Raw genomic sequence first — 23,677 nt, forward strand, 5'->3', positions numbered from 1 at the left:
CCCTTTGGGTGTCTCAGTACCTGACCTCAAAGACAACTTGGCTGGTAGTGCCCAGGTGCTTAGATCCTGCTGCTCCCAACCAGGCTCACTAGGGCAAAAACCTGCAAGTGCCTAGAACAAGAAGATAGTGCACAACTTTGATGCTACTATTGATTGTATAAAAACTTTGATTGTATAAAAACTTACCTTTTTTCAATAATGTGAATGGAAGCTGGGCAAAAGAGAAAACGTGAGCAAGAGCAGACTTGAACTCAACAGGCAAAAGCAAACCACTGGAGGGTGGGAGGGGTGCACACAGCAGGAGCACAAGGCTAACCCCATGACTTCACTAGTTAAGTAGATCTTGATATTACTCCTTGCTACATCAGGTCATTATCCCTGAAGGCACAAATAAAACATTTAAACAAATGGGGGCCCAGTCAACATCCATGTCTTTGGGGGAGAGAGCAGATGATGATCAGATGATGCAAACTCCCTCAGATTTGCCAAACCCAAGATACACCCTAAGATGGCTTTGCTTACAGCACTCAGAACATAGGCAGACAGGGAAAAAAACCCAAAACATTTCCAGGCTATTCACTGGCTCTGGTGCTGATGAAATCACAGCCAGCTGTCAACCAGATGTTAGTCACCAGGTCTTGAGGAGGGGGTGCCTATCTGATGCCATATTCTATGGTAACAGCCATCTATGGCCAAGGAAGGATAACATTTCCTTTCCACCCCTTCTCTGCAGCTCACTCTCTCAGCTTTGTAGTACCAGATGATAGCACTTGGTTTGTGAGAGATTTGGTCTCAGTTTTATGACTTCTCCTTTCACCTTTTTTTTTTTTTTTTTTTGTGAATAAAGCTCACAATGAGCAGGGTTAAAAACCAGCTCTCATACAGTGAATTGTATCCAAGCACTCCTAGAAGCCACTGGGAATTCACCTTGCAAATCCAGAGCCAGATGGGTAAAAACACAAAACCAGAAAAAAAGTAAGGCATGGCTTTTGTGATGGAAAGGAATGTTATTTATCTCACTCTGCCTTCTTGGTGGGGCTATGAAGTGGATCAATACAAGAGTTATGCCAGAGTGGGTTGGGGGAAGAGCTACAAAAGAGACAAGAATGAAAGAAATATCACAATATGATGCTCTGAGGACAACCTCAGCTCCCATCTGTGGCAGCTACTTCTTATCCATCCTGCTGGCAACAGTTTTGCTGTCTGTCTGAAGGAGAGGAAGAAAGGTCCTGAAGACAAATTTGACCTTTATTTCCACTCACATTATGAGTGCAGGAGTATGACTAACCTAAACACAGATTTCAAGGGTTTCAACCCTGAAACCACAGCTAGTGCCACAATGGTTCCCTCTGGACATCTTCTGGGGAAACTGGACACTTTCCTTTCTCAGCACATCCCTGCAGCTGCTGTCCCCACAAATGAGCTCTACAGCAAAATATAAAAATGGGCAAGAAATTCACAACTAAGGACAACATGCTGTCTCCTAAGTTTGGCTTATTTGTGTGTTATTATCCAGACCCAATGAATGTTAAGGAAAGTACAGGGTCTGACTATGGCTTCAGAAGAACTCAAAAGACAGCCATCCCAAACAAACTGCTTAAAGAAAACAAAAATACAAAAACTTTAAATCTAGAGTTGTTAAGTCATAAGAACCACTACATCAGATATTGTGAAAACAAAATTTAAGTGAAGGAGACCACCAAAGAAACTAACCTGAGCATTAAATAGGGGAAAGTAGTTTTTTTTGCTAGACATAGTGTTAAAAGCTTATCACTCTGCATAAAAATTTAAAAAAAAACCAAACAAACATAGATAAATAAAGTTGAGTTACCTCATGAGCAATATACCCAAAAGGCACAGCCCTAGGGTGGTTCAAAGGAACACCATGAATAGCTTGATCTCCGACACAAGTCCTTCATGAGTTATTTATAGTCGTCAATTAAACCAAGCAGTACTGAATAAACCTGTGTCTTTCCAGACTGGTGTCAGGGCAATTGTGTGTTAAGCCATGGCACAACAGATACCTTTTAAAAACTATTTACGTGTTCCTGCTAAGAGGGGTACTTTGGTGGTAAAGATGATTACGTATGCAAAGCAAATTTATGTGCTAAGATTTATCCCATGTTTTCCTTAATTATACTAGCAGGTCTACAGAAGATAATACCTTTTTTTCACATAACCTGCCTTATTTTCTCTGCCTGAAGAGTCCAAGCTTCATGGGATCCCTTTGAGCACATTTGATATCCCAGGGCACTGACACCCAATGCCTGCTTTCTATATTTTGACTTGACTGTAGAGAAAATAACCTCGTTTTCCAGGAAGAGCAGTGTTGACTATTCAAGGGACCCAGCTCCAGGAAAACATCAGATTCAACCTGCAAAATAACCTTTGGGATGGAGTGGGTCTTGCAGAGAAGAAAATGAGGAAAAACTGCGCATCACAAGGCTGTCCACCTGAAAAGGTGTGTCTGAGTGTATTATTAATTAATTAATTTACCAGCATTGTCTATTATAAGCCAGTACAGGTAACACAAGGCATAATCAGTGCATCGGCATACAGCTTCAGAGATTACTATCTGAAAAAATGCTTCTCAACCTGTGATCACTACTGACTGCTTTTATTTGTCTCTGCCACTACATCCAAAGCAGAGGACAAGGACAGAAAAATAAAGGAAACAGAAATGAGCAATAGTGAGAATTATACATAATGCTTTTCTGATACACAAGAACCTGAAACTAAACTGTGTTGGAGGTATAGCCTCAATTCTTACCTTCCCCATGTAATTTATCAGCTGTCTTCCCATTCAGGCACAGAAGCAGATTTCATCACAGTTGTATAATCCCCCAAAATACAAGATTTTAATGAAAATATGTGCATGATGAACATAATCTGAGGTTTTGTGACCTCCAGCTGTATTGAACCAGCTGAGCATTCAGTGCCAGAGAACAGCTGAAATTTTCTGAAGTTTATTTTTAAGGTTTGAAACTGTAAAGGTACAAAAGAAATTGGTACCTAAAATTAAAATCAGCATGACATCAAACTTCTAAAACTGAATGTATGACCACCACCTGGCAGCCTCATAACACTTTTTCTAATTGCAGTAACTACTCACTTCTAGCATGACTTCACTTTCTTGCCCCTTTTCTTTTATATGGTATTTTCCCTTTTGCTTTGTATATTAAGTAAAGCTGTCTTCCATTTAAAGCCAGAAAATTGTAACACTTGTCAATAGTCAGACTTCTCTCAGTAGACAGCAATCCACTACAGGGATCAGGACACTGTGCATCCCGAGCTGTTGGAGGGCCTCTTCACCCCTCTGTCCAAGTACAACTGCTTTAGGTGGGCTTCAAAAGATGCAAGAAAGCTGCTTGTGGGGGCTGGGGGCCTGGCAGTAGCTGTTAAAATCAGACCAAATCTCTATCCCCCAAGGCAAACAGCAAAATAGTGGAACCACCAAGGAGGACTCATTCCTGCTCAGTTTGTGACCTCTGCAAAAAAAAGCAACAAATTCCACTTCTCCTTTCAAACTAAACATCTACTCTTTATTTCCAAGGAATATGTTTTAATAATCTGTGCTGTTCAAGGTTTGATAAACATCAGAAATCTTTTTGCTGCTGTTACATGATACCTGACATACATTTTCCCCCCACTCACAACTTTGCATTTTCATGCCAACATTACATAAAACATACTGGACTTCTTTAATGCACAGGTTGGGGTCTCCTTGAAAACACTTCTAAAAGAAGTTGTTCAAGTCCAAAAACCACCTTTTTTTTTTTAATTGGCTATTTCTACTGAATGAAGTTCCAGCACATTCCCCATGAAAAACCTACCTTATTGTTTTTACTTTCACTAAAAATAAATTGAAAGCTTTCATATTTAGGAGTCTAGAACTACTCTGGTGAGGAAAAGGAAGGGGAAGAAAATGAATAATTTTCAACTTTCTGCAAGTGAATTTTAGAGACAATCAAATTATCTGTGCAAAAATATGCTAAGTAAATCAGTGCCCATTTGTGATTTTGACCACATAAAGTATAACAGCTTGAATTATTGAATACCCCAATACTATATCCATGTATCTGTTGTTTCTTTCCCAGATTTGAAAACATACATTAGGTGTCTAGACGGCATGGCCATAATTGTCAGTGATCTTGAATATCTCCAGCTTTGGTGGGGTTTTTTATGGCATATATTCATGGCAAGATGAGCTACCCAATAGTCTGGCAGAGATTTCTTTTCCATTCCTTTTCAACCATCAGTCTCTAGATATAATTCAAGAAACAGCATGACTATTCCTGAAGCTATTGTAGCTGCAAACCTAGATTGACTACACAGAATAGCTTACTTAAATTACTTAAATTTCTACTCTTCATCAAGTCTATACTGGTCATGCAAGCATGCCTCTGAAGAGCCATTTAGACATCAGGATTCGTGGATTACATCTTGATACTAGTGTAATTTGCAGTTGTGAAGACTAAGCTTTCAGAAGGAATAAAGCATAGGACAATAATACACTATATTTAAGAAGCAGAATTTCCTTAAATTAATTGAATAAAATCAATGATTAAAGCAAGGGAGAAAGAACAGAACACTTCTTTAATATGGTACATTCCTGTTGCAAAGCTTTTTCCCAGCTCTTTTGCAATGTCTTGGGTCTGGTTCCTCTGGACAGCAGAACAGAGGACAAGAAAGGATCTCTCCTCCTACAGGACTGATATCCCTGTTGTCCAGTTTTCTTCAACATATTAGAGGTGTACTACCACAACACCCTCTCTCCTCTCAGAATACACAAAGCAACAAGGGGAGGAAGATGAGTTCATCACATGGATCACACCAGGTCTTTAGAAACAGGAGCTAAGCAGTGAAGATGGCAGAAATAGCTTGTCTTATTTGTTGGTGAAGGGAACAGAAAAGGAAAAAAAATCAGCTATCACTGATAATTTATTCTTAAAACTTCAGTTAATACCCTACCTTCTGTCCTTGCCAGACTTAAGATAAACTTTTGTTTGTTAGAGGAAAAGAGCCAACCATGCTTATAGTTCAGCTTACCTAGGCATAACCAGTGGCTCCTGCTCACAACAGTCAAAAATAAGGCCAGCAGAGATGTTCATGTACCATCAAATAACAAGCTTCCAACTCCTCACCTGATACTTCCGAAAACTGTTTCAATTTAAAGCCACATAAAAAAACTTAGTAAAAAACTTAGCTAATGAGACTGTAGAAAAGAAAAATGCTAAATTTAAATATGATTCTTTCCTTTCCTCAGCAAAGAGACAGGGCTCAGAGTTGATCAGAGAGAGGTATATCTAGATAGCAGAACCAGTGGCGTCCGGCAAGATTATTAGGCCAAGCTCCAGCACCAATAAGAAGCTCCCAGCAAATTAGCTGATTTAAAGCACTGCAGAGTCCCAGTCCCCAGCCAGCTCACGTCTCCAAACCACTCCCATAGGCGCAGATTTCTGGAGAATGCAAAAGTTACACATGGCTACCCCAAATCAGCTCAAGGCTGGCAGGACTTACTGGCTTTGGCAAGCACCTCTACACTGCCCTTCCTAGCAACTGGGGAATACATTCATCAGACACAGGACTGCCTTGCTTGAGTGCACTGACCCAGCTGACGCTCAGCACTGTGCTGAAGCCAATCGACCCTTAAATCTGGAGACACTAAGAGCTACTTGGGGTTTATAAGGTCAACAGATGTAGCCCCATCCAAATACAGGGGCTACAGAGCTATGCAACCACTGTAGGTGATGCAGGAACACTGCCCAAACTGCAGCACAGGAGCCCACCCACCCAGGAGGCACCAGACCCTGGTCACAGATGCCCTGCATGCCCTTTGTGTACATGCCAGACCAGCCCAGAGCTGCACAGGGGCTTCAGCATGCCTGTGACTGCAGAGACCGTGCTGTGCTGGACTGCTAAGCTGATCTCATGCCTTTGGGCCATTTGCCCCCAAATGGGAAAGGCACTGGCATAAAGCCGCTCTTCTGCAAGAGCGGATGTGGCTGTCCTGAGCAAGGGTGAGAGATGTCAAACCCAAGTAGGCTGTTCAGTCAGTTGCCACACCCACACCACAGAGGTTATCCAGGGTTCTGCATTCTCTGGCATATCCTAAACTCCACCTTCCATTATCCTGAATAGAGTAGTTGACTGTTTTTCCTCTTATTTACTTCCCATCCTCAGTCTGGCTTTTTTTTTTTCTCTAACTTGCAAAGTTATACAAGACAAGAATATTTCTATGCTGCTTTAAAAAGAGAATAAATTATATTGGAAGCTGTGATGGAGAATACTGACCACAATCTTTGAAGTTCTTGGTGTGTAATTTGCTTACATAACAGTTTGTATTAAGGTTTAAGTGCTGGATTTCTAGTATTGCTCATCAAATTTCAGCCAAATGAAAAAGAATAAGCAAGCTGAACTACTCTTGGGAAGATAAACTATCTGCAAGAATTTTTGATGCAAGTGTGAGATCACCAAGAACTCTTAGTTCTTAAGAAAATATGTAAAGGTCTGGAATTCAAGAAGTTTCAGTTCTCCAGGATCATATTTTAGAAAGTAAATTTTAATCAGGATTGGGTGGCTCAAGAGATTGGGTAATAGTATTTAAAAAGCAAGAGATAAATCTCTGATCAACCAGAGGGTAAGGACTAAAGAGCATTTAAGGTCTCAAACGCCCCTGGGAACTAGCCAACTTAGTCTAATACTGTGGGTGCTGACTCTCAGCAGATTTTGGATTTTCTCACGCACAGTCCTCATGCTTATGAGTAGCCTCCTCTAAATTTCATTAGAACTATTCCATCATCCTCCCCAAAATTCTGTGTTAGTTGTGCCTTTGAAATGCCAACGGCAGATAGGTACTGAGTTTGCTGATAACACGTGCTGACAAATACCTTGTTTCTCTCTGTCCCTTTAACTGCATCTATGTGTTGTTTCTTAATTACAAACTCCTGAAGGCAGAGACTTGAGGGTCCATATAGCATAACACGGAAGAGGAGATTCATATCAGCAAGTTGATACTTGGCAGGAAAACGGATTTTGGTCAGTGCTGACTGTATCATTCAAAGATCTGAGATGCACAAAAATGGAGCCCAGGCATGTCTGAAGATCCAGCTCCTAAACTCCCTTCAAACTAATCATACTATTGGATTGAATTTTGCCCTTTGGGTTGTTTCAGACAGAATGAAGAATAAGGAAAAACTGGTGCAATATTGCTGAAGATAAAGCATCACCCATTCTAAAACAATTCTGCTAATACCTTGCTTACTCAAACTGTTGCAGGACTGCAGCAGTTATCCAAGAGGATGTAATTATTTGCTTCTTCCTTGTCTAAAATTCTAGCCCACTGACATATCAGATTCCATCCAGTCACTATTCAGCAGTGTAAAAATAAAATACAGGCATGTACACTAAGGGGGAAGATCAATCTAGCCTGACTTCTCAAAAAATACAGAGCAAAACAAAACCAAGCCTCCTGAGACAATCTTTATGCCATGTTACGTTTTTATGTAAGTCTGTCACTAAACACTGACTATAGTTACAAATTTTATGTGTTCTTTTGGCCCACAACATTTATTTATGTACTTATTTCTCTTTACTTCTTTAGAGGCTTTTGGAAGAGCTCTGACAGCACTCCATGGGAACCATTCTGTTTTATTTATCAGTTTGCAACTAGTTTTGCCAATGACTGATGCGATTCCTGCATTTGTTCATAATTTGTTTCCTGAAATATCAGAAAATACATTGTTTCCAATATATAGTATCAAGCCTGTAGTAGTAATAATTTTAATTTTAAAAATTAATTTTTTAAAATCTGCTTGTATTTTTTTTTAAGAGAAACAAGCAGTACAGTAGAACAGTGTATATGTGTTTGGTCCATGTGGCACTCTCAGAACATTTCAAGTTTTCCTTCTCATGCAGTTGCTATAGTTTGAGAAGCAACTACTATCTGACCTCCTTAGGGGTAACAGGAGAAACTTAATGAAAGAAAACATCCAGGAATTGTACAAAAATAAAGGGGTTTTTTCTGCTTCTGCATATGTCAAGTGAAAGTTGCATGAAATATTTTTCTAGATCAAAAGCTGGGAGATTTTATTAGCTGGTGCTACTCACCTGTGCAGACAGTCTTCTGGCACAATTTTCACAACTTGTTTACAGTATCACCTCAGTTATCTAGAACTTCGTGTTATCCCCACAAGGGTCAAATTCCTGACATGTATTAATTACACTGAAAATTGCCCTGGATTACTTGAAACCTCAAATAACTGAAGCTATCCACTGTCCTCCCTTTTAAATAACAGAGGACATACTGTATAGTGGTGCTAATACTTTGTGGCTGATCCCTGTAACTCCAGGAATTAATACATAAACGTCACACTTCTTATCTAGCAGGTCTGCCAGCTTTGGTCTGAAAACCAGGCTTGAGAGGCAGAGAGCACTTATAGCATGGTCCTAGTCACTGCTGTGGGCTGAGGGACAGGAGGAGATAGGAAGGACAGGAAGGTTAAAACCAAAAAACCACTGACCAGCATTCCTGATCCATGCACTGCTGGCCAAGGAAACAGATCTGCTTCACAGTTCAGCTCTCTTAGTTGCCAAAATGACCTTGGATCCCTCCTGTAGTTAGCCAAAGACTGGGTGCTGCCTGCACGGTAAGCCTATGTCCCACTGACACCTCAGCTTTTACAGTTGTGGCTATTGTGCTGCATCTTCTTGTGCCCATCACCAGCAAGTCAGGCCTGCAGCTTCCCCCTGAAGGCACTCACCAAGCAGTTTCACAGGAACCTCTATAATTGCATTATATCAGGGCTTGACTGCAGAGAGGACAGTGCAAGGACCTACTGACAACTCAGGTAATTTAGCCAACAGCAGGCATTACCTAATGCTGTTGCTAGGCAGGAGTGGTAAAGTTAGGATTGGTTTTGGAAAAACCAGCAAGCCTCTTTCCAACCAAACTAGAAATGGTATTAAAGGACAACAGCAACGAGGCAGCTTTCATTAAGAAAAGGTATGAGAAATATCCAGGAACACGTGGTAACACCCATAGGATTTGTTGGCTGTGCAACCAAGCTACGCAGCACCCAACCAACCCAACAGTTATAAAAGGCAAGCAGCAAGAGCATCAGCAGCCCAGCCTATCAGTTTAAGGCCTGAAATTTGTTGCTCTACAACAGGTGCAAGGGTGAGAGTCGCAATCTGGCACTCAGTCCAACATGCCTCCCAACACACCAATACAACTTTGCAACATATTAAGTCAAGTAATATCTCTCTAGCAGTAAAAGGAGACCAAATAATACCAACACTATGACTAAAATGAAAAGAAAGGGGAAGGGGGGAAAGCATCATGTTTACCATTGGCCTTATGGGGTAACACGTTTGGTTCTAAATTGTGCATGAGAACTACTACAATTCAAAGCACAAAAGCCGAGGTAATGGAATAGCACAACAGAATGGACTGAAAAAAGCTGAGCTGAACTCAGTACACACTTGGATGCATACACACATTTAGCAAGTTCAATGCTCTCCCCTTATTGAAAAGGCTGAAAAGAAAACTCCCTTTCACACATCATGCAGTAATAAATCAGTGTGCACTATTGCCCCAAAGAAAAACAGACATTCGCCATCTAAGTAATGGTGCTTCCCACATGAAGATGAGGAGGCAGACACAAACAAATACATGGCAATAGTGAGGACTTTAACAGAAGGACACCACTCCGAAGAGCTGAGGGTTGCCTCTGTATTGCAATATTAATTTTCTAGACCATTAGTTATATTGCTTGTCCACAAATGAATGTGCAATTCTCCTACTAAGCTGTGGAGCAGATTTTCACATGATAGCACAAGGTTTTTCAGCCTTCAAAACGTTAATAGTTAATGGTTTTGATGTCCCTCAGTCAGATAGTTCAGCCTATCACTGTATTTTCCACAAGGAATTAACTAAGCTGTTTCCTCTGCAGCATTAATTTTAACAGGTTTACAATAGTATCATTAGACCTCTGGACATTTAAGAGGAAATGCATTACAATTGGAAAGTACCATGCCAAACAGGAAGCAAGTGGCTTTAATCCAGGAGCACTGAGGAATGCAGAGACAAGGAGAATTCAGTGTCAGGTATTTCAGCCTCTATGAACTCTTGACCACAGCACCAGACTACAGAATTTTACTGTGCTTTTAAACTAAAGAAATCACTGTACACGGATCTTTAAGGCACCAGTTTTCCATTAGTTTGCCTTTTTGCTTGTTTGCTTTAAGTCAGGGAAACAACTGCAATGTGATCTTTGGAGCGAGACATGTTCCATCATCTGCATTCAGCACGTAGGCTCCTGCTAGCAACATGCACATCATCTAAAATAAATCCATTTAAGAGTGCCCGGAAAGGTTTTCAGCATAGAAACAGTGTGAACAGTTGCTAGCAGACATTAACTGCAACAGACTTCACTGAGTTGATTTGCAGCCAGGGAGGGGATTAGAGACAGCATTCTTCTGCCACCATCTTCAGCCCAAGGGCCGGGGTCACAACAGATTGTTGCTTGCTCTCTTTTCACAAGAGAAGGTCAAGGAAGCTTGAGCTTCCCTGGACCATTTTGAGGTGGCCAATCTGTTGGTCTGACCACACTGTGAAAACTCTTCCTGCTTGCCACCCAAGGACTTCTCGTGTTAAGAGCTTTTGGGAAGCTCCCTTTTCACACTTCCAGTGCTGCGGTTACCTGGTTATCAACATTGATCTAGCTGTTCCCTGCAGCAGAGGCTACATGTCACTGAAAAAGACAGTTGAGGATCAGAGATGGTATTTATAGTGCAGACCTACAGACTCCAACCTGTGAGAAGCTTTCCAGAATTAGGGAGTGAGAATACTACTAAGTATAATTTTAAACACAGACAACCTTTAAACCAAGGCTTTAAGGTTGAGACTTTCCCGGGTTCCTGTGTCCCTTGCTTTTCGCCAATACCTTAAGGAGTGCATCTAAGTTTAAACTCTGTAGCTGCAGTTTCAGAACTATTTTAAACTGATGGAACGACGCCTCTTTTTGGTGAGCCTCCTCCTTCCCTCCTGCCTGCATTTCTGTTCATGCTGTAAGATGAAGGGAACTTTTTAGCCAGATCAGTTGCCCACTCCAGCTAGTATGAGGGCCAGTGCTGTCATTTGTGGGAAAGCCAAATTCAGGCTAGCTGAAAGCAACTGTAACATCAGGTTTGCTAAGGACAAAAGCTGATACTTAGCTTCAAGACATGGATAGTTGTAGCTCTGCATATTTTATTTGTGTTGGCCTAAACGCTGGCAGTATACCAGCTCAGTGCTTCTTTTTATATCCTCATTGCAAACTAATCAATTTTGCAACAGAAGATACACAAAAATTGCAGATGCCTGGATACAACTGCAACAGTGCCACATCCCACGGGACACAGGCGACACATTCACAGACTCAGGGCATCCAACTCCTTCACTGAAAACTCCTGAAGATGGTACACGTCTCCAGAGCACGTGGTATTTGCCCAACTATTAAGAGAAGTCACAAGCTTCAACAGTGGGATTTGTTTTGAAGAGTATAAATCATTGCTCAGGAGGCTCTTTGTTTCTAGCACAGCAGCTGAAGGAAGACACTGATCCTTCATTAAGTGCAAATTTAAGCTATGTGGCAAATGGCATTTTGTTTCTTAAACTATTATTTTTTTATACTTACAGATACTTAGAGATTATTCTTCAAAAGTTTGCAATTTCTGAAATACTCACTCAACTCAGTGTCATTAAACCAATGTAATGCAAGTTACGGCTGACCTTGCAGAAGGACTCTAGCATCTGAAAGCAAATCTAACAATTATTCCAGTGGGCAACCTACATTTTTCATGGGTAAAAAATGAGCTCCTCCTGGAAGCCAGCTGCCCTCCACAACCCAAGGAAAGACTCTGTCATTTATATTAAAGGTTAATGCCATGATAAGGGCAAGTTTACACTTCAGCTGCCTAGCATTATTGCTTCAGCAGTAGCAATGCTTTTCTTTTTGCTGTTTTCAAATGTTATCCCTGGAACCCTTCAGTTTATTAAACTTTGTATGCAAAAAAATAAAAAGCAAACAATCATTACAATATTTTATAAATAACATCTTTGAGAAGTCACTTGACAGCCCTAAACAGGTAGACTCTTTGTTTTTAATCAAACACTTTTTTCTAAAGTATGCTAAGGCTGGGCAAGAAAAATGGGTCATCATACAGCAAAAAAACATTCAGAAACAGATATCCTCTGCATTGACCATCCTCTATTGGTTTTAACACAGAAAAGGTTCCCCTTGCCTCCAAATTTGCATATTAACATTCTAAATTATTCAATATGAATAAAGCTAATTATAAACCGACTGATTAAATTCACAGTTGTTGGGAGGCCAGTCTAAAATGAGACTGTGAATGACACAGGAATGCTTGTGATATTTTTGTAACTGTTATTTATTATTTGTATTAAAATACTGTTTAGGAGTCCTGGCCATGGAGCAGGACTCATGGGGTGAGGTGTTAGACAAAAACAGACTAGCAGATGATCCTTGCCACAAAGAGCTTACATATATTATTAGCATTTGGCCAAACCGAGTCCTGACATTCTCAGCAGCACATGTCAGCAGGCTCAGGGCACAGCTTAAGCTGACTGTGAAAATGCTGCACACCTTTGAATCCTAACCAGTCTAGTTTGGGAAGAGGTCTCAACAACATGACAAAGTTTGCATACATGCACAGGAGCCATGGATCACAGCTATCCTTCACATGTGCCCTGCAAACATTTACCCATCTTGGCTGGGGCTGTTCTGACCCAACAAGGAAATTGTTCAGGGCACGCGGGGCACTAAATGAGAGACTTCAGCTTACAACAAGGGACAAACTCCTGGACACTGGCAGAAAAGGACAGTATCCTTAGCATGACAAGGAGTGGTCCCAGCCAACAAACAGTTTAGCTTATTGAGTGCGCTGTAAGCATTCCAGCCAAGGAAGCATCAAGAAGAAGGGACTTTAGGGCCAGCAGTGAGGTTGGTCTGCCAAAGTCCTCGCTGAGTTCTGGCTGGGGCCAATGGTGCAGGAAGCACACAAAAATCGCTGAGGGATCAAACGGGCAGTTTGGAAACAAACATGGTTCTTCCCTTCAGGTTTCACCTCCAGCCATCATAAACACAACAATGCAGCTGGTAGCTGAGGAAAGAAGTGATTGCTCATGGATGTTAGGGACAACTTATGAGCCATACAGATGGTAAACATGAAGACTAATAGGAGTTGGCTGAACTCACATCTCTGAGAGTGTGTATTACAGCTAAATGAAGCTCAGACCATCACAAGCAAATAAATAAGGTGGGGTCATTTACATCCCCTTGTTTTGTTGGTTCATTTTTCTATAGTTCATGCCTTTTATTAATTTCCTATTATTTCAGCCCCTCTTGCATGCATACATCAGATTATAGTACAACTTGGAAGCCTTACAGGCTTGGAAGGCAACACAGGCTAAACCCAAGTGCAGCAGTGGAATACGTCTCCAGCACATTTGCTGTCAGATCAATGATTAGTTTCCAGCATCAAATGTTTGACAGTTTTGGAACCAAACCTAACACACCAGAGTAAGCACACCCATTTCAATCACTAAAATACTAAATGAGATGCCAGCATTGTATTTTGCATTTGTATTACTAGTTTAAATGGCAGGAAAGCAGTGCTTTCTGGACAGCATTTCTATGGTTAATTAGAAGCAACAAAAACCTTCAATTCAGTTTAAAAAAGAAAAACAGCTGAATTTCCATATAAAGTTTTAGGTTTTATTTGTTTGCATCTCATTTTGCCCCCAATACCGCTTTCTCTGTGCTTCCTGCCAAATTTGAACTGATGGCTGTTTTCCTCTTCTGCAATGAATTAACTACAGCTTCACTGCAGATTGTTCCAGACAGACTGTTTACAAACAGTGTGGTTAAGAAACACCTGTGAGTTTGCTTTTATATTCTTTGTGCAACTTAGAAATGTTTATTAATACAACATACCACTAAATTCATTAAACAGGAATTTTATAAGGTAACTCTGTCCAGTTCGGGTGACACCCAAACAAATAGGCAGGAAAACCTAAATGAAAAATCAATTTGAAGGCAGTCTAGAAAGCTAGGGGAGTAAAAAACCCAAACAACACAAAGCACACAAGGTTACAATAATAACCATTAATTTTTTTTTTAAGGATACTCTTGCTTTAGTGAAGAGATTCCTTATATATTACAGTATGTGATGAGCCAAAGCACACAGTGCTGCTCTGAACCACTGGCCAGACCCTAAATATTGCACTAGTCAAACATTCAGATTTCGGAACTGAAAGCAGGCACAAGAGATGTAGAGAAACCAATTACTATTTAGCAAGGAAGATCCACAGAAAACATGGCAGAATGTTTGCACTGTATTTTGCTATGCTGTTGACACTTTGTTTTCCGTCAACATTCACAAAAATGCTTTTCGAATGTGAGTGCCAAGAACTTACTGTTTTTAGACAGGCAGGAAATTTTGCTTCTGTTTACTTCACATGTACCACAACTTACCCAGCAAGACTTTTTTATGAATACAATTGTGCTGGGAAACGAGTATGTTCAGCAGAGAATAGTAGTGCAAAACAAGGAAACAGAAATTATATTATGAATCTACATATTACAATAGCAGCAGGCTCTTTCCAGAAAGTACTAGAATTAAAGGGAGAGTGACAAATTTAAAAGAAAAAACAAGAAGATAAACTTTTAAGAAAAAAAATAGCAACAAGGAGGTATGAATGAAAAGAGTGATAAAAATAATGCGCATCTGTTAAATTTCTGTGTATTTCTCTATCTTTGCTAATTATTTTTAACTGTGTGAAACACACTATACTTTATTTGAGTCTTGTAATTTTGAGGTTCATACCTGCATGAAGAAACGAGATCTCGTTTGATGAATTTAGTTAGTAGCACAAACCCCTGAAAGCTAACATAATGACGACTTTTCCTTGAAATAACATATAAGATAGAAAAACCCCAAATCTACAATTTGTGCAATATTACAGCATAAGAACAAACTACCAGCACCAGCTGGAACAGACAGTAGCTGTTCTTAATAAGGGTAATAGCAAGTTCTCAGAGAGTCCTTTGCCAAAAGAAACTTCCTGGGAAAATAATGAGAGTAAAAACCCCAGCCTTGCTTTCTTACCAAGCTTTCTCAAGCAGCCCATTACGGTTCTGCTCATCTTGGTACAATAACCATGCAACCAGGTGACTTCTGCAGAGCTATTTTTTCCAGTGCTAAATCATACATATGTCACAAAGTTAAGGACCATAAACAAACTTAAAACTGGATGCCACAGTAAACAGATTTTTATTCAGTAGTGCTGAAACATGAGCCAAGATCCAAGCTAAAGTTCATCTCTCCATCTTTGTCTTGACTACTTCCTAGTATTATATGTGAGAATCGTTCACACAGCCTCTGAAGTAAGTGTCTCAGCTCCTGTGGGGATTGTTCTAGGAACTGAAGTAATGCTATAAACTCCCCTAAACCCTGTCAAACAAAAGATAAGGCAGAAACCTTTCCTTTTCTCCCAGAGTGACATTATTCAGGGACAGGAAGCAAAAGCTGGAATTTTTTTAAGGGAAAAAGAAAGTCAATATACAGTGGTTAGCATTATAGAGCAAAGCTTATCTGTGGTGATGCTGGTAAATCTTTATAGAATAGATAATAAGGTATTGCAAATAGTAGAAACCTCAAAAATTAGTTGTATTCACTATGAATGTCATACAAAATGAAAGAAACCAACAGTAACTTACTGAAAAAATTGCTGGTTTTGTAAAAATCACTTAATTATATTCATTGTACTTTAATACATCTTTGTAAGTCTTCTGCAGCTCCAGATGGTTTTTTAATTAATAACTCAGGCAAAATACTTCTCCAGCCTTCTACAATTAAATACACAAAATGATGATGCTGGAAAGCTGACAGTCTTAAAAAAAAGATGCTCAGTATCAATTTCTCACATGAGAAAATTTCTTCTAGCAACAACGATTTTAATAAAGCCTGTTACTCCTACCTAGGCCTAACATGTTCTTTGAATGTTTTGTGAATTTGCTTTTTGGTGGGAGCATTAGCTTTCAGGATTAATGAATACTGAACAAGAATGAGAAAACATTTCATCAAATTTAATACTCTAAGCATGAATACCAAACCAGTGGTCCTACATTTTCTTTCATTAAAGCAATGTATCATTTCTGCTGTGATAACAGAAGCAGTCGGCACTTCTGGAGATCAAAGCAAATTACAAACAAGCCTGCCAAGCTGAACATATGTAATTCTATATGTAATGCTGCATACAATCCACATCCTGACTTAGACTTGCAACTAGACAAAGATCATCTTTGTGTATTTATATGGCCTGTGCTTAGTATGGTGGTGTTCAGATCCTTGAGTTCTTACTTAACACCACAGCACTATAACCAATAAATTTTATTTAAATGTTTGGTGTTCTGGTATACAAGATCTGCAAATAAACTATTCCCTCTTAAACTATATGAGCAAGTCATTGGTGAGAATTTCAGAGTAACTGCAGAGTCATCTAGTTTTAAATGCCAGGAAAAGTTTGAAGAATTCAGTCTGTCAACAGACAAGTTATACATAATACTTCACAGAAATGTTGTGAGAAGGCACTCAAACATGAAATATAGGCAAAATTTTTACACCTGATGATACTCCCAAGTGAATACCTCAGCATGTGGCTGATATGGGCTTCAAGTTCACTGTTATTTTCCTTCAATAAAGGACACTTCTTAGTTCTGACCATAATAAAGAAGAAAAACAGACTATCATCTGGAGAATTAGACTCAAGTCGACATTTTGTAGAGCTACATAGTATATGACTGTTTGTGTCTCCGGAGGTTAAAGATGAAACAAATGGCACTTTGAATACTCTCCAATTACTCATAAGTTTTAGCTCCTACTGTGTAAAAAAGAAAACATACCTATTGTCTCTCCCAGTGAAATAAATGCTTATTCTATCAGCTACAGGAAAGAAATTAATTCTGTTACAATAATTAGGTTACCCTTTTTAGGCACAAGCAGTATCTAGGAGTTAAAAGCACATATCTCATGCAAGGCAGAAAAGGTACTGAAGCTTTCACAGTATTTCTACTTGTACTTGAGGAAATCACACTCACTGGGGTGAAGTAATTGGAAAGAAGTAACTATTTAGTATGTCAAGCCAACCAAAACTAAGATAATAAAGAAAAACTGGCAATTAATAAAGGAATGTCTCTCACATATGGTCAACTACCTAGGAGGTATAACTACATCTGGACCATAGTGTCAATATTTTAATTTTTTTTTCAGACACATAGGCATGGTACAACTGAAAAGGAAAGGATACACCCTCTGCTCAAACATACCCCTGATGGCTGTACTTTTAAATAATACACCATAAATAAACATAACAGACTAGATAGAACACTTGATCATTTAAATTCACATGCAATCCTTAAAACAGCCACTTACACACCACTGTAACTAAAAATGGCAACAAAAGTCAGCAGGTATGGAACCAAACATCTTGGAAAGCAAGGGGAAATTTTGATAGATTGTTTTGTTTGGAGCAATTTATTCACAGAAGAGTAGATTAAAACATCCATTAGTAATGTACAAGAACTCAGAAACAGTGAACTTTTAAAATAGCCTAATTATTTATTAGGAAAAGATTTAAAGAAGTAGTTACTAAAGTTAATCAGAGGACACAGGTACAGGTAATAAAAAGACTTTACAACACAAAAAAGATCTGCTGTATCATTAGTAGCCTGAAAACTGCTTTTCATAATGCTTTGAAGACACACATCTTGCAAGAGAGATTTATCTCAAGGAATGAGAAAAATACACACACATAATGACTTTTTTCTATGTCCTTCCCACTACAACCACCTTACCATTGGGATTTTACATATGAATAAGGAAAGAAACCAATGTAATTCAATATCATCTTCTTAAAACAGTCATAACAAAAATTGAGTCTTTCCTGAAAGCAAGCCAAGGAAAAGAAAACTGCACTACTGGTACTTTTTGCAGTTGTTTATATCAAATATTCCTTTCAAGAAGGAGTGCAAAGGAATAAAACTAGATGGATTTTAGAGGCAAAAGAAAGGCACACAAGGAATGTTTAAAGAAAGGGTTGTGGGGATCAAAAATTTGATTCTAAACGCAGGCAGTATTCATGAAGAAATATCTACAGGTCGAAAGACCCAGCCTCAAAGGCTATGTAACAACATTACAGAACCAATTTAACAGCAAATGTAACATGGTTTCTGATACACTGAAACATCTTAATGCTGTTTATACAAAGGAATGTTAACTTCAGCTATCAACATAATAAGTAATATGTTCTGAATCTTGCATAACTAAGCTAAAATGTGACCAGTGCCAGAACACAAAGGAGTCATGTATATATGGTGAGTCTAAATCAAGGATGGCCACCTTCCACATGATCAAGGACCTTTTTATTCCAAATTACAACTGCAGGTAAAATCAATACAGCCATATTTGTATGGGGCTAATCCTGTTAGAGCCAACATCCACTCACACCCCCACCTTCTGCCCCAACAGCAAGCACAGGACTGTGCCACCACTTGAGGTGACCCCCTGAGCACCCAGGGCTCTTGACAGCCCATGAGCTGTCAACACATCCTCTGCGGTCTTCCTTGCTTACAACAGAGTATGGCCAACTTTTGCTCTGTCCTTAAAGTCAACATGAAACAGTTCCCTAGACAGTCCCACAATGAATGTTATCTGCAGACTGTGGTATTTTGGGGAAAGGGAAATTGAGACAAAATATACAAGTACAGTTTTCTTCCTTTCCAAAAACTGTTTTCTTGTGGTGATGGCTTCTAATGCATGCATTCCAGTTTTTCTAAAGCTAGTGCCACAACTGGAAGGTGATATATAACCAAGAAGATCATCTTCCTCTAAAAATACACCCTGCCACTTGAATACTGCCTACTTCTGGAAAAAAAAGACTGAAAGGTCTTAAGGTGACTACACAGAGCATTCAGATTTCAGAGGCACTGTCTGAGTTCACCAGGCCAGAAGAGTTCAAATTACAAAAATAATTGCTATCTCAATCACATAGTCAATATCAAGGTGCAAAGAGCAGCACTGAAATATTTTCCTCCATTTGATATACTCACCAAACCTGCAATGGGGGTCGGTAGTCTATTGATCTTTTTTACCAATCCCGGCTTTATTGCATTCAGCAACCTGTTAGGAGAAAGGAGTATTTTATGAGTTGTAAGTCACAAAACCTGAATGATGAAACCCTTTTCCCCAGCACATAAGGATTTCAGTGTGGCTGGAAAAGAAGAATCTCCCCTTTCTCCCTTCTGAAAACACACATGGACACCCACATTTCATCACTGAAATGAAGAAAGACTAGGATGAATATCGACGGCACAGTAACTCAACAATATTTATTTTATATTCTAAATTCAGCTAGACCACATCAGTGACCCAGACAGATTCTGGGTGAATTTTGTCACATTAGTCTGCCTTCCCTGTGTCCAGGTAGATCATGCCTGGAAGAGCCTGAGAGCAGAAACCCAGAAGGCATCTGGTCTGGCAGTTTCTGCACTGCAGGAAAGTGAGAAAGGATGTACATTTTATGGGTGGCCTGTCTATTTTTCTTCATCTTGACTTGAAATTAAATGCCATCCTTGCATATATTGTGTAGAATGGAGGGCCCCATAAATCATAAATGAGAGAAGACAAATAAAAAGGGATTTAAAAAAAACCCCATCTCATCATGAAAAAACACCATTAAGTCAGTGATACCACAGTTGAACACTGTTCAGTGTCCAAGGATTAGCAACCCCCCAAATCCAAGTTCCTCACCACCCATGAGCATGCTATGAGATGTGCTGACATGGCTCATTGTTAGAATACACAAAAAAATGACCAAGCCTCTAAAAGTGGGGAATTTTAATTATAAAATCCTGTTGCAACAAACACTGTGTCTTCACCACCCTTCCCCCAAGAGAAAAGCATCATGCCTTTCATCCAAAGAAAAATTCAACCAGTTCCATTCATTTGGAAGAAAATCATCAGGTCGAGACATGGACTTAAAATTCAACATCTTTGAAGAGAAACAACGATGTCTGCTTAAATTTAGAACTCTGAAAATTAGAATAGCCACTATGGAAGACAGAAACCTCATTTTGGGCTGACAGGGTCTCCATTCAAGAGCAGACTCCTCTGGCAGCTTACTATGGTGTGTACACTTACATATTTAATATTTGAGAGGGCTAGCTGAGAAGTTTACCAAACTAAAAGAATACTCCTTTCAACTAAAAGCTAACAGTCTGGGATGGTTTCTACCTCCCTGCTTCTGAGCTAGGATAACAGGTGGTGTGCCACTGCTCAAAGCTCCACCAAGAACCATAGTGGCACATTATTTGCTGCTTGATTCTTTACGACTGTGGCAGTTTGCACGACGGAGTTCATCCCTCCTGGAGTGAACACCTGGCTTTATGAACATTGAAATGATCACTTTTCCTCACCTCTTTCCCTTTGTGTCTCCCTGAAACAGTATATAGGTAGGGTCTCTGTGATCACTTGGAGAGCAGCGGCGCAGACTGGGAGATGCTATTCTCAGTTTTCTATGACCATAGTTAGTAAGGCTTCTGTTCCACTTGTCCTAAACTGTACTCATGCTATCACGTTCTTGAAGTTCCCACATCTCCAACACCATCATGTATTGGGAGTAGCGACAAAACCAGTATGAATGATACTTCTGGGAGTTGGGGGTATTTTTTAAATATTCTTGAAGTTAAAAACTCTGTAACCCAAGCTCATACAGACTGCTGTACTATTCCTCCCTTCTGCTTAAGGTAGAATCTAACAGTAATGTCCTAAAAACAAATGAATTAATATACTTTTATTTACAAAAAAATCACTTTTCCCCATTAGATGAAGAGAATGCCAAGACAAGAACTGTGTATCTTCTAGAACCATTATTTTACTTCACAGATGGAAAAAAAAAATTACTTTTTTCCCCCCCCAAAAGATACTATGGTACTTTTTAACCTCACACAGCAGCAACCTTGTAAAACTACTATTTTCCATTTAGCTGCTACACCAGGCAAGTTAAGATTCCACCACCACCCCCCCCCCCCCCCCCCCGAGGACTTCTTTCCAAATACTGGAGCTCTCTTGTGACTTCAATCCTCAGTCGGCCTATTCTGTCTCAGGAAAAAAGAGAATATATTAGCTAAAGCATCTCATTTTCTTTATTACTCAAATGTGAATACATCAGGCACCATAACCAATATTGCAGGTGCAGATTAAAAATCACAGGCAATAATAGAAGGCAAAATAAAGAGTTCTTAATGGAAACCTCAAATGCCAAAACCTATTCTAAACAAATCTTCAAAATGGCTTGTACAGACTTCCCTGTGAAATATGGGAGCAGGATAAATTGAGAGGAAGGAAAGGAGTAGGAAACAAACAACATTTTAGGTCACCGTTTGGAGGCTGAGGAGAGAGGAAATGGGATGGGGGCAAGATGGAAAACCCTGAGGAAGAAATTAAAATGATTATTAAAATGTTTGTCTCCTGTTGGAAACATTTCTAAGCAGTCTGGCACCAAACCCCCCAGGACTTGCTTGCTGCAGAACATGTCAAAGGGAGGTTTCTTCCAGAGCAGACTGTCTGCTTCTGAATTATTGCCTCATCTAGAGCAACAATCCAGATGCCAAAACACTGAGTGGTTTAAGCTTGGTCTGCTACCAACCCAGCTGAAAAGTCGTGCTGTTTGTGCAGTGTCCCAATGGTCGCCTTCACTCACACAGTTACTGTCCATCCCTGCCTCTCAAAAATCCACTAACTACACCTCTTCTTACACAGGCCCGTATATACAAATTAAATTTTGTGTGCCAATTTAGACTCGCATAGAGCACGTCTTGATATGTAAAGTTTTATCAGCTCTGGTAGGTTTCTGTTGAAACATGGGGCAAACAAGACCCTTCACCATTTTGCATTGGCGACCTGGCACAAGACCCTCGGCTGTGGCCCAAGGGAAAGACTCTGCAGGTGAGAAAAAACACTAACCCACACCTTCTCCTAGCAGCCCCTGACAACTGCAGTCCCACGCTTTCTTGCCCCACCAATCCTAACCAAAGGACTTGGCTGCCCTGGGCCTCCTGTCCCCAGCCATGTTCTGGTCTAAAGAGTTTGCAGGAGAGAAAACCTGCAGCACATATCTTCCTCTGGCAGCCCCAACTGCATCTGCAGCTCCAGCCTGTGCCCCCTTCCCCAGTTCTAATCCTAATCCTTGGCTCATTCTGAGTGATCCCAACAATCCCACCAAACACCCAAAAGACAATAACCCAAACCAGGATACAACTAAGAATTTTCAGGCTCCATCCACAAAACCTGAGTCTCTACATGCACATGTGACCTACTTTCAGACCCTTCAAGCTCTCTGTGGGGATTTCCCCTAGCATTTATGTACCTGTCCTGAGTCAGAACAATCCGCTGTACTTCTCAAAGTTCTCTTGTCACTTTCAGTCCAGCATAGAATCATGAAGGTCAGAAAAGACCTCAAAGATCACCAAGTCCAACCATTAATCCAGCACTGCCAAGTCCACCACTAAACCATGTCCCTACAAACACCTACACATCTTTTAAATATGTCCAGGGATGGCAACTCGACCACTTTCCTGGGCAGCCTGTTCCCATGCCTTACAACCCTTTCAGTGATCTCCCCCAGTGCAACCAGACACTCATCCTCCCTCTCCCCTGTGCCAGGTGCTGGCTTGGACTCTCCAGTAGCTACCTGTTAAATGAAGCACAGTAAGACACTGCATAGAAGCTAAAACCTTAGACCTGTCTTACCTTATAGAAACAAAAGAGCACGGTGGAAGTGGAAAGCTCCTCTATCCCCACTCACAGGGAGAAGCTAGGTCACTTCCTTCCCCCGATAAAAAACAGCTCTCTTAGGTATGGGAAGAATCAATTGCTCTATTCGTGCTGTCCCCAAGGCTTGGCATTCCAGGAGATAAGGTATCTCCACAGCTGGACAGACAAGCTGAAATCAGTACTAGCCACGGAGTGACTAACCTATTAGACCATCCTGGGGATTTTATCATTAGTTAAGAATTTGAAAAACTTCTGCCAGGAAGAGAAGGCGTTTCAGGCAACAGTTGATAAAAGATCTAACGAAAAGCACCAATAAACTGCCTGTGAAATTCTTGCAAGAAAGCGTCAGTTAAAAAAATATTCAGAGGATGACTGCCACAACCCAGCCTCCAAAAAGACCTTGTTTCTAGGAGGAAATGGAAGAGAAGCATTTTCAGAGAATAAACTTCAGAAATGGAGAAAAGAAAGGTTGAAGTGATGTGTGTCCACAGATCAATCCAGGCTGGAGGAGAGGTATCCAACAGAGTTCTTTGCTCAAGTAACAGATCATATTCTTAAAAAGAAAAGCTTACTAATGATCTGATCTAAAAGTAAAAGGGCACTTCATATTTGAGAGTTCAGGAAATTCTATCCACAGTAGACCTTCACAGAGACATTTCTCTCTTCAAATTAAGTTTTACAGACTTAGATTCAAACAAGCAGCCTTTCAGCACTTGATAATTATTAGCCTAGACAGCTTCAGTATCCACATATTTTTAACTCATGCTCTAGTGGCAGC

The 23,677-nt window shown here is 40.1% G+C and overlaps 1 protein-coding gene across 6 annotated transcripts in view; it reads right to left on the bottom strand.

The window, feature by feature from the left end:
* Positions 1–23,677, bottom strand: part of LIMCH1 (LIM and calponin homology domains 1) — a 174,504-nt gene that overhangs the window by 78,063 nt on the left and 72,764 nt on the right. For all 6 annotated transcript variants that reach the window (XM_039550350.1, XM_039550353.1, XM_039550351.1 and 3 more), the window contains one exon: positions 19,176–19,245. In XM_039550350.1, the coding sequence (XP_039406284.1) occupies positions 19,176–19,245 (70 nt within the window). The remainder of the gene's footprint in view (positions 1–19,175; positions 19,246–23,677) is intronic.

Source organism: Corvus cornix, chromosome 4 (genome assembly GCF_000738735.6).
Source record: "Corvus cornix cornix isolate S_Up_H32 chromosome 4, ASM73873v5, whole genome shotgun sequence".
Classification (NCBI taxonomy): domain Eukaryota; kingdom Metazoa; phylum Chordata; class Aves; order Passeriformes; family Corvidae; genus Corvus; species Corvus cornix.